We start from the raw sequence: 17,568 nt of genomic DNA on the forward strand, positions 1-17,568 counted from the left end.
GAGAAAGGCGTATACCTCTCAGTCTCAGACTTCATATTCTTCGGAAAAATGCATACAAACACAAAACCTTTTTTTCTATCAACTTTCTATGTCTATAAGAGCAATATTTAAAATTTTCCCTAATTTTGGGTCTTTGTCCCCACCCCCCTCCATTACTTTGGTATTTGTCAAGATTTCTTATGCTAAAAGGTTGAGATGTATACTCTCAACTGTTTACAAGGAGACTGAGCTCTTCTCACTGTTCCACACCAATAGGTTCTGAACTTCTGACACAGATTCATTAATAGACAGTAAACAATACTAAATTGTCAAAAGTGAATATGACTAAATAGATATTAATCATTAATTAATCATGCCGTGGGCTGGTTCAAGTTGTTAGTAAATGCTCTGCTCTGTGACAGGTACATACTTCTCAAAGTATTAATGCAAGAAACCTGGACAAAGCCTAAATAATGGGGGGGGGGGGGGCAAAGGCCAAAAAATATGGACATATTTTAAACAATGCTCTTATAAACTTAGAAAGTAACTTGAGTAACAGGACTTATGTTAGCATGCATGTTCTTAAGTATATGAAGTCTGAAACTCAAAGGTATGTCATTATTTGGTGACTTCAATCCTCAGTTATTTGCCAGAAAGCCACAAATTTTATGCAGAACAGACCAAAAATATAAGGCAAAATCTGGACGGTTGAAAGCTACTGTGAGGTAGTGTTCCACATTTTAGAGATGGGAAGGTTGAGAGCAAGGATTAGTCCAAACATAAACCACATCAGGGGACATTTTAAAAAACAGAATGATATTTAATTGTAAATCGCGCGATACGTAAATTGTCTTGACAAGTGCTTTACCTGTCCAGGTAAAGCATCGGTACTTACTGCTTTATGAGGGCTACTATCCTCAAAAACCTTCTAAAATTAAACCGAAGTAAATAAAGCAAGTTAATTTATGTTTATCATGCCTTCAGTTAAGACAAGCAGTAGCTCCGGTTGCCACCCTCTAAATAACAGTGTAACAAAGTACCAGCACTTTTTCTTTGCGGCTGTCAAATGTACGTGAAGTAACTGTTACAGGATTAGCACTTAATGTTTGTTCATATGAGTTCTTGGAAACACTTTCAAGATTTCACAAGGAAATTTACCGGCAGCACCTGTCACTCAACTACACAGTGGAAGCGCTGAAATCACGTGGTGTTTTGTTTACATGTGCCTGCTGGAAGTGTGGATGGGATTAGAGCCGGTGGAAAAGAAGGGAAGCCACTTTGTACAGTGTGACAAAGGTTCGATAAGGCCCGTCAGCGGCGAAATGAAGGCAGCTAGCAGGGACCTTCTAAAAATCACTCACAACAGTTCCGAGCGCTTGAAGAGGTGAGATTAATATTTGTTGGTGCTACAGAATAGGCTCAACCCTTTCATTTTCTTTGATGCTGTATGGTCAGCCATTCGATTCCTTTCGCTTTTTCCGGGTGCCAGTTCGAGTTCATTGTCGCAGTGCAGTGCAACGTCAGGAAGAGACAGCATGCTATCAGGCCAATAATGTTTTTAAAGATTGATTTCTAACCTACAAGAAGATTGGTTGAGAGTTACGGCAATCGGGGACAAGTCCAGAAATAATCAGGAGCAGTCTGTGACACTTTTAATATTATTACTATTAACTTGTGACGTTGAGAAAGTAAGAGAATGCGAATATATATACATATTCTGAAGTAAAAGAAGTCAATAATTGTAATCATTGCCATTATTTATTAAATATGATTCATTACTTTTTCTCCAAAAGTTACCCGTTTAGGAGGGGTTAAGAGGGACTGAGCTAAAGTTTGAGTCAAAAATCAGAGCTGTCCCTGGAAATCGGGGACAGCTGAGGCTATGCCATTTATTTGACACTGACAACATCCGGAACAGAGGTATTCTTTCTCTGTTTTGGCCTTTCACCACTGATGAGAGAATTGTGCTTAGCCTAGAGAGTGAACACATGCAGTTCTGTTTCTTTTTTTTCTATTTTTATTGGGGGTGTTCTTTTTCTCAGCGTGAGGCTGGCATTCAACTTAATTGTAAAGTAGTTTTGTAAGTTGCATGATCGTAGGACTTTTTGTGTGTTATGGGGCCTTTTGAAGTTGGCAATCGCAGTGTTGTCATTTAGAAATTTGTTTAATATTTTGTCTATATGGTTATCCTTAAATTCTAAGTAATCACAAAACAAATTTTCATGTCCTTTGCATTCAACATTACGCTTGCAAGCATGTTCTGTGTGTGTTTATAAAAAGTAGTTGAATGAAGTAACACCCTTGCCTAATTGGTCAACAGTTGTTCCTATATTGGAAAACTCAAAACATGTTTGGAGATTTGTGTGTCTGCATAAATGTGTGTATACATATATATGATGTGTGTGCCGTGCATCCCACCACATTGTTTTCACTTATTCTGTGATTTTTTTTTTTTATCAATTTCAAGTATCTGTTTTTGTGCTAAGGTATTCCTTAATTGTTATAAGCTGAACTTTCATTTCAGTGCTGTGCCTGTGGGAGGAAGATTTCTCACAAAAACTGGCACTTCCATTGTTTGTATATTGCCCTGGAAATGCAGACTCTGTAGAAGCTATGCTTCTTCCTGTTCTGGTTTTGTAAGCAGGTGAACATCAAACAGGGCCTGGTTCTCAATCTTGTCCTAAAAAAAAAAAACGTGATTTCATTCTAGCCAGGTTTGTATATTTGTTGTTATTGTTGTGGATGAGCTAGTATAAACTGTTATTGTGTAATATCTGACTCCTTATCAGAAACTGTAAAGCTTACTTCATTACAGGAATCTTCACATTTATCTGTTGTATCAAAAAGTCATTCAGGCAAGGGTGTTTTCCTTGTACATTGAAGCTGAAGACCACCTATGCCCAAGACTGCCCTCACCTCTCCGTTTATTATATTAATTATAATAAGCTGACCAAGGCCATTTTGAAGGCTTAGGTGAGGTATTCTTCTGACTGGCCTTTCGCCTACTTCTTTTCTAGGAGCAAGGGATTCCTTGATTGATATTCTTCTCACAGCTTAGATTTATTTATTTATTTTATTTTACATTTGTTAACCGGGCTAGTCCAGCTGGATATATTTCCATTTTCAGTAGAGGCCTGGGGAGAAATGCTCCTTTAGTAACACAGAAATATAGTAACACACAAATATATCATGCACAATTGTACAAAGAAAGGATATTACAATATTAAGTACTTTGTATTAGTGAGAGGAAGATTACATTTATTACCTATAATCTTCCAGGATAGGGCAAGTCACTGTACAGTATATCTCTGGTAATATACAGAACATGCAAAATTTACATTCATGTCAAAGATATTTAATTTACTAGTGATAGTTACTACTTCCAGAGGGGTATAGTAGTATTGATTAGGGAGAGGAGGCAGTATAGAAATAGCAGTAGAGAAAGCAGAGGATTAGATGCCTTACATTTTCCCACTGGTGCCTCAACATCTGGTGCTGATTTTAAGGATGCTGGTTTTGACACTGTCTGCATTGATCCCAGTGTTGGGACCTGTACTGATTTAGGTACTATATGTTAATGTCCTTGTTTTGTTTGGTACTATTTCATAGTTGATAATGCCAACATCATTGCTATTTTTTTCCTGCAGTTTTTGCTCCTGCTGCTCATCATATTCTGTCTCTGTTATTAGCTAATTTCTTCTCTTCTCTGACAGGTTCTCATTAAGACAGCCATAAGGGTGGTTTGGTGTTTTTTGTTTTTTCCTACTTTTCTCCCTGGATCTGACCATGTCTAGTAAGGTGCAGATTGTATTCTCTTTACCAGGCAGGTGTTGGGAAGCTGATGTCATTGCCATCCTTTTGGGCATATGTATATTTTCTGATATACCCTGCCTTGATTTTTCTGTTTACACAAAGTCTCTTTAGTGTTGATGCTACTGTAAGTGTCATTGTAGATGTCAAACCAGGGTGCTCTCTTGCAGTGATTCCTCCTGGGAGCTCTTCCTGTTCTTGATGCTGCACCATACTAGGCTGGAGCAACTTATTCCTGAACCCTTTGTTCTGCAGCCTGTCGTCCAACAGCAGGTCAGAAAGACCAGAGTCCTCCTAGAGCTTCCACCATGATACCTAGTGCCCCCTCCATGAGATATGCACTGAAGGGAGTGTTTTCTCATGGCTTGGTAATGCAAAAAATAGGATTGAGGCATCCTCTTACCCCTGGTGTTGAGAAGTCATGATGGTATAAGAATGGATCATTCATTCTGACTGCTTGGTAGTTGAAATCAGACTTCAGGGGTGGGCAGGTCTCTAGCAGGCAGGAACAGTCATTGCTTCATAATACCTCTTGAATGGTAAATTAGACCTTCAGTAGTTCCGAAGTTATTGTGAATGTGGGTAAGCCTTGCTTCGATGTCTTTGCACCTCCAACAAATGCCAACTACCACAGCTACTACTTCCTCATCTTACCTCTGAGCAGATGCCGGAGGGATGCTGTGGTTCTAGACTTGTGTGATCAGTATGCCACATGGATGCTTTGGTTTTGAAGTGGCCGCCTGAATTCATGTACTCTCCACATTTCCTCTAAGGATAAGGTTCATCAAGGAAATAAAGTTACACAAAAACAAAGTCATTCTAGTCATCCCTTACTGTCCATTGCATATTTAGTTTTAACTGTCCTACTTCATCTTCTGGAGAAGCCAATGAGCCTGCATCTTTCCCAAGTGCTACTAACTCATTCATCAGACAAACATCACTTGGACAGCCTTTCATTCTGGCCTATTGTGTGGGTTCTCCACTTTAAGTAGCCACTAATAACCCTTCTTTCTCCTTCCAGTTGATCATATTATCTCATTTTTGTAAAACCTGAGTGACCAAATGACATATAGATGCAAATGGACTAATTTTTGTGTATGGGCCACTGTTAAAGGACTGGACCTCTATTTCTCTTCCCTCCCTTCAATTCTTGATTATCTTTCCAGGATTTTTGATTCTGGGTTTAATTATTCCTCATTTAAAGTGCATCTAGCAGACATTTCTAAGTTTTTGCACTCTGTCATTGGCATTACTTAAGGTTTCTACAGCCTTCCTGAGGGGTACATTCCTATTTCTCCTTGGAGGGCTCCTTCCTACTTATCCCCTCCAGCCATGCACATAGGACCCTTTGCCACAATGAGATCTGTCCTCCAGTTGAGAGAAGCTAACCTTAATTCCCCTTGCACTTGTTTCTGTGGTTAAGTTAAGGTCTTTCTTGTAATAAATATTTTTCATAGCAAGTCATCTTTCCTAAGAGAATTTCAGAAATGCATTCTGTCTTGTTGATTCTTGGCATTTTGTTTTTCATAGGAATTTGATTACTGTCTGGGCTGTTTTTTTTTTTTTTTTTATGCTGGGAATATTCCTCAAACTAGAAAGCTTGGGTAAAGAATTTCAGGGTCACATTGACACGGTATTTGTTTGACAGTATGCAATTTGACTCATTCAGCGGGAGTAGCTGCTACCTCCATAGCATTTTTTTTTTTTATAAATGCTATAGTAGAAGGTATATGTGCAGCAGCTGCTATATTGCTTTTGCTAGAAACTACAAGCTGTGAGTCATATCTATATCCAGGCCTTCCTTTAGGGCCACCATTGTTTAAGATTGTTTTCATAGCAAGACTGCTTATGATAATTTGCTTGGGAATCTACCCTGTTTTGGAGGATGGACTTCTTAGATGGTACAAAAGTGATATCTTTTGTGTAACTGTAGATCTGTAAGAGCAGGTCCCTCGTAATAAAGATACTAACCCACCTTCACCTGCATCTGGTATACTTTGTTTTGATTCTGTTTTCCTCCTTTCTCCTATGAGTTTAAAATGCTTTTGTATGTTGTATCAAAGATCTGGAGGTTTGGCACTACAGAGCATTATGGTTAGTGGAGGGTGTTGGCAGCCTAAGAAAGTTTTACTTGCTAAACAAGATGAAGGCTGGCTACCAAACAATCCTGACATTCTGCGTACCCTAGTCCCACTGTTATGGTGGATTGGTCTGCTTTGGCATGTCTACCTTAACTTAAGGCACATCATTTTGTGTGCATCATATTCCGTGCTGTCTTATTTCATATAAAAATCGGACAGGTGAAACTTCACACAGTACTTTATGCAACTAATGTATTTCTTTACTCCTCATGAGTCTGTTAAAAGTTTAAAAATATCCTGTTTGACCTGTTCTGGTATAGAAATGTTTGTGTAGATTTTCCCCTACCATAAAACAAAACTTGACACAGCTATCTAGGAAGGGCATTTGTGTTATTTTATAAGGTATTTGGCTGGGGTATTTGTTAATGAATAAGAGCTGTACTTGTGAGTAAGCTTTGTTTGAATACAGGGGTGGGAGGATGACATAATGGTTAAGGAGTTTACCTTAAAGACACAAGGTGCATGGTTTGATTCTCACATGGGGTAACTGGCTAGGCTTCAAATGGCCCAAAAGGGCAGTTAGCCTAGTACTAACCTATGAACCTATGTTAAATTTCAAAGTTTTTTATGAAAGATGACAGCTAACAAAAACAGGTCACACAGTCAAAACAAAGTTGGATGTTGTGTGATTTGTTATTAAGTAGTAATTATCTTTGCGTATTATGAGGAGTAAAAGATGAGCCAGGTCTTGGCAGCACATTTTTGGGTTTGACTGGTTATTACGACATTTTATCTCTGTCTCACTGACAAGGCTAGATTAGGGGGTGGTGAGGAAACTTTGCTTTCCTTTCTTTCATTTCTGAATTTTAAATAGTAAAATTATAAAAGTATGGTTAAAAAAGTTTCCACTGTCTGACCTCCGGTATTTGTAGGGTTATTGCACTCATTATTTTAATGAACTAGTTAACCTGATGAAATGCATTACAAGTAATCTCCACGTGAGCAGAGAAGAGCGGCAGCATGCTGTTAATTGGTATGTGTTACTACTTTCCTTCCTCTCATATTATAAAGTTCATAGGTTAACCTGGGTCTGTTACTCTTTGAACTAATCTGTGATGTGTTTTGCTGCAACACATCTGACATTGGTACTTAACAATGATCTGTTGCCATATAAGGATAGACTGCTGTAGGCACTCTGATTTTTCAATAATGACTTCTTTTGCAAGCTGGATTTAATATGTTACTATTAGCAGAACAACAGATAAGTGTGGCCAGCTCACACTGCTACAGTGGTGATAATGTAATTGTTGATTTTTTGCAATTATCAAGGAATGGTGGAAGGAAACTTAGCAATGAGCAGTAAATGCTGCTTTTGGCAGGAGGCCAGCTTAATAACTAGAACAAGGTTCTCACGTAGTGGTAAAAACCAGTTGCAGTGGTAAATGGAGAAGAAACGGCAGGTGCCACTTTGTAAATAAAAATACTTCAAACAAAGATTAAAGAAAGTTTGATGAAGAATTGGGTTATCTTCGAGTAGTTCAGAATTTATTAGTATGTTAGGTGAAAAACCTACTTTTGTTTATGAAACGGGACATAATTTAAAATATTTGCTTGAACACCCCGTGTTGGTAACCAACACTATTAATAGGGGAACTACTAAATGTGCGGTGTGCAAATATTGTAGGTATATCCTACACAACAACTTATTGATGATAAGTAACCTACCGCAACATATTAGTTTGATGACAGGTAATTGTGCTAGCAGAGGGCTAGTTTATGTAGCTATTTGTTAGGGATGTAGTTATTTTTATATAGGCATGACAAAAAGATCACTACATAAATGAATCTGAGCATATATATGCCATAAAAAAATAAAAACACTAGTAGTGCATTATACAAGCTCACATTATTTTGTTCCCTTTTTAAAAAAAAAATTTGTTTGGCATAGTGGAGTTAATCAGAAGAGACAACAGGGGTGGTGTTTGGGAGAATGAAATCAAAAGAAGGGAACTCTTGTGGCAACTGAGACTAAACTCTACAGTAGTTTCTGGTATCAATGAAAATATTTTGATTACACCTATTTTAAAAATTAAAGCTGCATATTTGTACGAATGTTAGTTGTTCTGTTTTTAAAATGTGTTTATCAGTAGGTTTTTAAGGATTTTATAATTCCAAAATGTGTAGAATTTTATTGCATAATTTATTCCATATTTAGCAAATGGGAGATTGCTTTAATTCTTTGAAGTTTATTAGTACCATGTGACCATTTTCTGATTTATAAAATGGGTTGTTTAAACTGATTTTAATGGTTCTGAAGAAGTCCCATTGTGATAGGGATGAAAGCGCTTGACCTTTTGTTACGGGTTTATTTACTAAGTGGCACCTGCCGTTTTTTCTCAATGTACCAATGCAGCTGGTTTTTACCACTACGTGAGTATTATGGGCATTTTCTTTTAATAATCACAATTTGGGTTGGGGGTTGGAGACAGGTGTGTGCAAAGGCAGTAGACGTCATAGTCAGTTGTTGATTTGTCTGTGAAGCACAATTTTGTTTGTTGAATATATTTATGCAAAATTATTTTTCACTTTATTACAGTCAAACCTCATAGGTATATCCGTTCAGAAGGTGTTTATTTTGGAGGATTTGTGAGGTGCGATATGTATTAAGGTAAGGGATATTGCATTTACTTGAGTGCTTAAACAATTTTTCATATGATTTATAATTGAAGGAGCAAGTGTGTTGTCTAGAAGTACATTGAGATACATTACTTTGTCAAATATTTATTTCCTTCAATCTGAATCCTTTCGGAAGGGTATATTCACATGAGATATCCTGTATGAGAAAGTAGCTGAAAACAGTGTTACAGATTAAGTAGACCCAGTCTGTGTTTTGGCTTTCAGGTGTGTAACTGTATAGCACCCCTGTGACATATTTCTTTAAATTTAGACCCATGTAAACACTTTACAGCATAGGACATATATGTAAAAATATAAATGCATTATGCTATTGTAGTATGATAGGGCATCCACGGTGGTGCAACAGTTAGCGTTGCCACCTCACAGCAAGAGGTTAACCAGTTTGATCCTTGGCTGGGGTACCTTCTATGCGGAGTTTGCATGTCCTCCCTGTGGTCGCATGGGTGTCCTCCAGGTGCTCTGGTTTCCTCCCACATCTCAAAGACATGCTGTAGGTGGATTGGCCACGCTAAATTGGCCCTAGGTGTGTGTGTGCGCCTTCTGTGGAAGGTTGGGTGCCGGGCTGGCAACTCGACACCGTAAAACTCCACTGCCAGTCATGAGCGGAAGATCTGCTGTGGCGACCCCTAACCGAGAAAAGCTGGAAGAAGAAGAAGAGTGCTGTTATAGTATGAGAACTGAATCCACTATATATTTGCCCCTGAAAGTAATGACATTATTTGCCTTCTCTCGTTGAACAGATGACTTTAAAGCATTTTACTCTAAAACACCCCTCTCAAATATACATATATATATGAATATGTATATATAATCAATTCTCTCTTTCACAAATGCTTCATATATTTTTTTCACTGCCAACTCACTACTCACCTGACCAGATCATATTATTCCCTTGCAGGTTGCAAGTTTGCTCAACTTGGTCATCAGGCATTGAGCTCTAAGGATTTCACTAAGTTGAATTTACTGTAACTAACTGATCTCCTGATGCAATGGTGTTGTCATCTTTTTCATAAGAGTGCTTTTACCCCTGATCTCAGAAATTACAGAGCAATAAGCCTGTTTATAACAGCTCCCAATTATAATTCAAAGACCTGAAATTGTGAGTCTTGGAATTACATAAAAGAAATAGCAAAATTAGAGACAAACTATGAATACTGAAAATATTGAATAATGTTTTTCTCCTTTAAAGTTGAATTTTTTTTGTTGGGGGAGAGCCGCCTACATCTCCCAATGGATGTTCCTCCACACGCGCACTAGTTGTGTAACTCCATGATCGCCATTTGCAGAGAAGTAATACTGAAGACACTGTGATATCAGACTTGATAAATGCAAGTTCAACTTATCAGACTTACCACACATTTAGTCTCGCTGTCTTGAGACTTGCACTTCAAAGTCTCCAAAATGTTTACCCTATCTAGCCTTTTCTGTAAGAGAGTAGAACATTTCATTTTGACCTCTTAAACAAAAATATTGACAACATAAAGTCAGTTTGGGTTTGTGAGAGGATCTATCTGTTTAACCTAGTCAACTCTGGATGAGAGCAGAACTTGTACATACAGCATTATCTCAGTCTGAAAAAAAGTTATGATATAATTCCACACCTGGGCATGATTGACAAATTATTCAAATAAAATGCAAGTCTGCATGTTATCTGTTTGACAGCAAATTAGAAAACAAGTTGAACTCATCAAGTTGAGATTAGGCATTCTTTCGAGCAAAATACTCCTTGCCAGTGCATCCAACAGGGCTTTGGGCTGCTGCTCTTTAGTATTTATTTCTATAGAGTTCCAACTGATGCTGAGTCTGTGGTTGACCATATTTGCTGAGTCTGTGGTTGACCATATTTGCTGAGTCTGTGGTTGACCATATTTGCTGAAGTTAAACTCCCCACAAGACTCCCAAATCTGCAAAGGGTATATCAAATACAGACACTCTGTGCCATGACTATTGCCTAAGGCCGAATGATAAAAGTGCAGTACTGTCACATTTGGAAAACATATGCATCCTAGTATACACCACATAGTCATTTAGAAAATCTTTCCACTTAGCAGAGTTGATTGTCAAGGGTTATGCCTGTTAGATCCAGAGATGCTATCATCCTTCTCTCTTTCTCCCTTATTAGACCCTTAATTGGATGTAGTGTTTCTTCATAACATACCTAACCAACACATTATCCACCTTAACCTCATTGTTTCCACACTAAGATCAAAGGTGTAAATTCCTTACCTTTAACAGAATATCTCTGAGCCCCATTTATCCTTTTCGGTGTTGTACATACTCTTTTGGGGTGATTTTTGCCTAGTGTGTCAGGTCTCAAATGATTCTGTCCTTTGTAACTTCTAAATTTTCAAAACAGGCAGTACCAGAAATACCTTTACTAGCGACCTAAACTTTTATTGCAACATAAACAAAAAATGCTAGTAGTCAGATTCCTGTCTGTGAAAATTCTCCTGTGGAATAGACTTCCCCCCTCCATATTAAGCAAAGCAAGCTTCTTTACCATCTTTAAATATTACTTAAAATGAATAGATGGGTAACTGCAAGTACACCCATGAGATGACGTCAAACCTGTACTGCTAGATACCACCAGTAGGCAGTTGTAAGCATTTGGATGCTTTTTCCTTTCATTTCACTACAAATTTATGCATTTGGTATTTGCTCTGGCTAAGTACATATCTGAATCAATGTATTAGAATATTCTTAAGAAATAAGATTTTAAAATGTTTTTTTCATAAAAAGTGATAATTTAACTAGAGTTACTCTCTCACAGTGTTTGCTTTTTCATTTCATTTCTCAGCTGGCATGCCTTCAGTGAAGAATCTGTATATTCACACTACCGTTGGCATTTTTTGGCCAGGTGCTCCATTTTAATTCTGCATGCCAAAACATGCAGTAATTAAACAGAATTGCCCATATTTCCTTCAGTGCTGTTAGAACTAGGCATTGTGCTTTACAAGATTGAGTATCAGTTTGTTTCAAGCCTAAAAGAAAACTGATTTCTCTCATTGTTTTAGATGTTGGGGCATTACATGATAGTGAAAAATCTGTATATTCTCACTACTGTTAGCATTTTTTGGCCAGGTGCTCCATTTTAATTCTGCATGCCAAAACATGCAGTAATTAAACAGAATTGCCCATATTTCCTTCAGTGCTGTTAGAACTAGGCATTGTGCTTTACAAGATTGAGTATCAGTTTGTTTCAAGCCTAAAAGAAAACTGATTTCTCTCATTGTTTTAGATGTTGGGGCATTACATGATATTAAGCATTTCAAATGAAATTCAATCTATTTCTGATCCTTTCCTTTTAACATTTCACAAGAAGTTGACCAGCTATTTCCAGATACAGTCTAGTAGTTTGGGGACTGCTTTTTTTCAAAATGGACAGTTGTTAAACAGGTCAATTATACTGCATTTACAAAAAGAAAAAAAAAACAGATGAAATGCATACCTCTCAAGTGTACCTCATTACGAGGAACGTACCTCAGTTGGGGTCTTAAAAAGTTCATGTTCCTCGAAGTTCCTCAAATTTCCACATTGAAAGAGTCTGTCACACATTCAGTGTTAGGAATTTTTTTTAAGTGAAATCCATGGTAAATAGAAATTAATCATAATACTTCATTAAAGGATCTTCTTTATAGGTAAAACCAGCATATTTTAACCATCCTATGATCTTCCTAGTTGAAGTTGTTAGTAAGCCATTAGTATGTGTTCCACATTTTGCCCATTTGTTCCACATTATGAATGCGAGTGTTCCTCATTTTGGAGATGGAAGGTTGAGAGCTATGAAAATGTGTTTTAAGCCCCTACACTTATTTTTAAATATAAATTCTTGTTAGTATGTTTAACGAATGGCAGTGTTGTACTTCATTGTCTTTGCAGCGTTTTACATATTGAACATTGACAATACCTTTTTTGGCTCACCATTTACCAAAAATGTAATTTTGAAAATGACAAGTTGACAAAAACAATAAAAAATTGAACAAAATCTATTTTGCAGGGAAGCAAGTTCCCCTGCATGCCCCTAAATTGTATAGATCAACTCCACAGTCACACCACAGTGGTGAAAAATGGAAAATTTCTAGAAAATGAACTGCCAGTTCACACACTACAAAGCACTATTATGAAACTTGCTGCAGCTTGACATCTTCACACTAAAAACACAACTGATGAAGCAGTAGAAGATTCAGCTGTGGGTTTCCATCTTTAAGTGATTCAATCTGCACAGACAACTTGGTATTGTTAGAATCATCACTGTAATCAAATGTGACAGTTAATACGTTATGGTTAAGAAGGAAACCACTTAATAGCGTTAGTCTCTTTAAATACTGTAAAGCAAATGTGCCCATCCATGAGCTCTGTAAAAATGAGCACTGTGACTTGTTTCTAATGTAGTCTATTTCTCTAAATGCATGTAATTTTCAAAAAATTAGAGTTACCTAGTGTAGCTCTAAATGACTACCTCCACTGCATAGAAAATGTGCTACCTTCATCAGGAAGAAGAATGGGGACGGGTCACATTAAATCTGAATATGAGCTTCTTGTAAGCAGGTACTTTAATCCTTTTTGTCAAACAAGAGAATATTAGTCTTACATGGTGTATTTCAGGAAATATGAGCCCTGTAAATTGGACATAGCCTCTCATATTACATGTGATAGAAACATTGATATGGACAAGTCAGACTGGAAAAAGTTCTGTAATAAAGCTTTCATTGTTTGGCTCAAGGAATATGAGCCCCCACAAAGGCAGAGGCAGCCTTTTATATACATGTGATACAAAACAGGCTGATAAAGTCTGGTGTGATAGCCTCATAAAAGCAGGCATTTTCAGTGATCAAACTGTAAACCATTCTGCAAATGACTTTATTAGATGGAGTTGAGGAAGCTCAGCTGAAAGTGTTTTCTTAAATATAGATCTGATGTAAATCTTTGTTTATTCATTACAAATAGGACTTTGGTTCCATCCTCGGAACCTATACGGCCATTTCCAAGCTTGCGCCAGCCAAAAACTCTCAGCTAAGACCTACCCATAATGCCCCTCTCCAAGTTACTTCAGATCTCATTTGCCGCACTCCTAGTCAGACGTGCTAGCCATCTCTCTCAAAGCTAAGTAGAAAATTGTAATTTTTAAGATAGTTTCTCCTCAAATTTTTTTAGCTAATTTAGCCATTTCTCACTGTCGCCTATAACCTAATTATATTCCCTACCCTTTACCTTGGTAATTTAATTTCTACTATTATTGGTACTGTCCTTCTTTCCTGCCTTTGATAGGCTCTTCCTTACCACTTCTGGTATTTTTTTTAAATACCATCATTGGTATTCTCTCACCTTATTCAATCTCTTCTTTTGTTTTTTCTATAGGATAGCCTTGTTGCCTTACTATGTCAGACGAAGTTAAGTTGGGGTTTAAACAGTGTGACCAGTGTGGGTGTAAGATGCCTAACTCAGATGGACACGCTCGTTGGGCAGGATTCACGAAGGCTTGCATGGAGTGTAAGAGACGTGTAACACTCCATGCAAGCCTTGTGATCCAGGAACAGCCCGAAACTCTGTGTAAGTGACCAGCTAAAATGTCTCTTACACGGACTGGGCGTGGATATGCTAAATACCTCACTTGCAGCCGAAAGGCATGCAAATGAGGTAGAGTAGCGATCCACGAAACAGAAAGCAGCCCGTGTAAGAGCCGTTTTAGCTGCAGAAATGTACTCAGTTGACAACTGAGTACGTTTCTGCAAAAATCACAATGGAGCCATGTCAACTCCAAATAAAGGGTGCATATGTGTCAGACAGCATGCCAATCACCAAATATGTGGCCATTGGCAAGGTAACCTGATGCAAATATTAAGAAAATATATGCAAACGGGCTGCGCTGTATAAAACATAAAAATGAAGGTTATAAACCCACAAATGTGGGTTGTATGCAATACATGGAATGACAATGGAGGGACCAGCAGACCAAAAACAACATGGCCACCGTGTAGTGGTTGCTGAGGGGGGAAGCTGAGTCTAAGACATGTAACTTAAGCTTTAGTAGGCAATCTGATGTAAATGAGAGTTAGGATACTGAATCCCACAGTCACATAGCAAATGAGCACAGTCTGAGTAGTGTAAGAGATACATAAGGGGAGGAATAGAGTAGGAGATAGGTGACATCACAGGGGGGAATGGTAGAAAGAAATGCAGTTCATTGGAGGTCAGTGTTACATGACAGATGACAGACACAGATCATGGAAAGAGGAGTGCCACAAGATGAGCATGGGAAAGTCAAGAAATGGAATGTGTACACTGTTACTTACACCAAAGTTTCTTACTGGGCGTGCATGCGCACTTGCGCGCACCATGAAGCGCGAGTAGGGCAGTGTGCGCGCACCATGAAGCGCGAGTAGGGCAGTGTGCGCGCGTGTAAGCAGACTGAGCATGTGGAAGCGTGTTGGTAAATTTGTAACACTGTTTGCGCTGGTGTGTGTGCGTTTTAACCCGAATAGGCAGATCCTGAACCGTCTAAGCATGTGTGCGCGCGTGTAAGCCACTGTGAGCGTGTTTCTGCTGGTATGCACGCTGCTTCCCCCTGAGGAAACAGAAAGGAAAAATGAAGCAACAGAATTAGTAGGAAGCTAGCAGGGAATACTGCTGGAGCTAGCAGGTGAAAACAATTAGAAGCAGGCAATTACACAGGCAGAATAGTAGCCCAGCTCAGCACTTAAAACTCTGCAAACAGCAGTGCAGGATGTTTCTCTCAAGAGATACTGCAAGACAGGAGTAAGCTATTAGAAGTGAAAACTGAAAAAGCTGAACTCAGAGCAGAAATGCTAGGGGCTGCCATAGCTGTCATAATGAGACATAGGTGACTTGCTGAGGGTGGTGACAATGCAGATGGTGCCAGACAAACCACAGTGAGGAGACGGAGAAGAGTGTACAGGCCCAGGGTCACCTACCATGGGTTACATGAGCTGGAGGTAGTAGAGCGCTATAGAGTGAACAGAGAGCTCCTGCAGCAAATAGTCGAGCTGTGCAGGCCACACCTCACACACAGAACCAACAGAGGGGAACCCATCTCAGTGGAAACCAAGGTATGTGTTGGCCTAAGAATACTAGCAGCAGGTACCTTCCAGAGACCAACTGGTGATATGATGGGGATATCACAGGCATCAGCCTCCAGGGTACTGCACCAGTTCCTGGATGCCATGTCAGCACATGTCGGTGATCATGTATATTTCCCCAATGCCCATGAGGTATTGACCAGCAATATGCGTCTCTTCCAGCAAATAGCGGTATACCCTGAGGTAGTGGGTGCAATAGACTGCACGCACATACGCATCAAAGCACCAGCCGGTGAGTTGGGGTAGGGCCTACATTAACCACAAGGGCTTCCCCTCCATCAACTGCCAGGTCGTGTGTGATGCCCAGGGCATAATAATGAATGTGTGTGCTGGCTGTCCCGGGAGCTACCATGATTCCCACATCTGGCATTTGACGCAGCTGTACCAGACATTTGCCAATGGGGACATCCCACACGGACACCTAGTGGGGGATGCAGGTTATACACTGGAGCCGTGGCTGATGACACCCATCAGAAATGCACACACACCTGAACAGGAACGCCATAATGAGGCACACGCACAAACACGTAATGTAATAGAGCGTGTGTTTGGGCTGCTCAAGTCACGGTTCCGGAGTCTGGACACATGTGGTGGAGCCTTGCAGTACTCACCAACTACATGTACCCAAATTGTCATGGTATGTGCTATGCTACATAATATTGTCTTGCGAAAACAGCTGCAGTAGGACCAGCATAGGGCTGGGCCAAACAGCCCCCCACCATTGCCAAGGCCATCACAGGCAGAGGGTGACTCGGAGGAGGAACAATCTGAGCCTGCCCCAGTAGGCAGAAGGAGGCGTGCCCAGTATGCCCTGGCCTTGGCAAAGAGGCAACGCATAGCACATACACTGGCTCAGTAGGAACCCTGGGAATGATACCCCTCTCTGACTCACTCAAATAATAACAGGGATGCCCAAAATGACATGACCTGCTCACAAACATGTACAGGGAGTGTAATATGTGCATCCGACAGAGGCAGCCCTGCAGCACCACCTGAAGCATGAATGCCTTGTGTTAAGTAATATAACACCATGTACTATATGCACACTTGAGGACCCTGACTAACATCCACCCTCACCAAGCATGAAGCCACAAAATGACGATGGGATGATCAATTGCAATAACTGGCTGAAGTAATGCAGTTAGTCAAAGGGGAGCCAATGTGTTTCAGCCTGGGAAGACATGCTGAGCATGACATGATGCACCACCTGCTATGGGTGGCGTGCACCTATCAGTCCAGGCCCCATGGATACTGGCAAAGGCTGTCAGTAACCACAGCGTGCTCTGAATAGGTAAGTCTCAAAACACAAACCCACCTTCATAGGTACCACAAGGGCTAGGAACCTAGATGTAATGCTACCCAATGCCAGAAGTCTAAACCGCAAGATGCGTGCAGTGTAAACACACACAGTATGGAGAATGTTGATATCTGTCCTGTAATAGAAAACTGGGTCAAGGCTCACATCAGCACCCTAACACTGCCATGTTACACCTCATACTGTGCTGTACAGCCGCAAAACATGGAACAAGCTATAAAAGGAGGGTGACTAGCAATAATTGTCAAGGATAACCACACTCCCATGTTGGTGCCACAATAAGAAGCAGCATGGATTAGCCATAGTCAAGTACCAGTGGCTAAAACTGCCTTCCAGTATATAGCCTGCTGCAGACTACTGTCCTAACACCAGGAACTGCACCTGGCCTATGTTGGAATACATGAATATATCAAGCCCCCCAAACCACATTATATTGGTTGACTGAAAATACCCAGACATACACTGGAAGCATTATACTAGCACCAACACAGTAGGAGAAAAGTTCCCAGAATCCATAAACCAAAATGCCCAGGAACAACGTACCACTCCCACAAGAGGGGTAAGCATACTGGATGTGATAATCAGCAAC

General features: G+C 39.6%; 1 protein-coding gene across 1 annotated transcript in view; it reads left to right on the forward strand.

Moving 5' to 3' along the window:
* The first annotated feature begins 847 nt into the window (after positions 1 to 847).
* The window catches only part of LOC122794560 (transmembrane protein 229B-like), a 156,180-nt gene continuing 139,459 nt past the window's right edge, over positions 848 to 17,568 (forward strand). The window contains exon 1 of the mRNA XM_044063058.1: positions 848 to 1,363. Coding sequence (XP_043918993.1) covers positions 1,200 to 1,363 — 164 coding nt within the window. The 5' untranslated portion in view covers positions 848 to 1,199. The remainder of the gene's footprint in view (positions 1,364 to 17,568) is intronic.

The sequence above is a fragment of the Protopterus annectens genome, chromosome 1.part0, assembly GCF_019279795.1.
Source record: "Protopterus annectens isolate FY-2018-M chromosome 1.part0, PAN1.0, whole genome shotgun sequence".
NCBI classification, from domain to species: Eukaryota; Metazoa; Chordata; order Ceratodontiformes; family Protopteridae; genus Protopterus; species Protopterus annectens.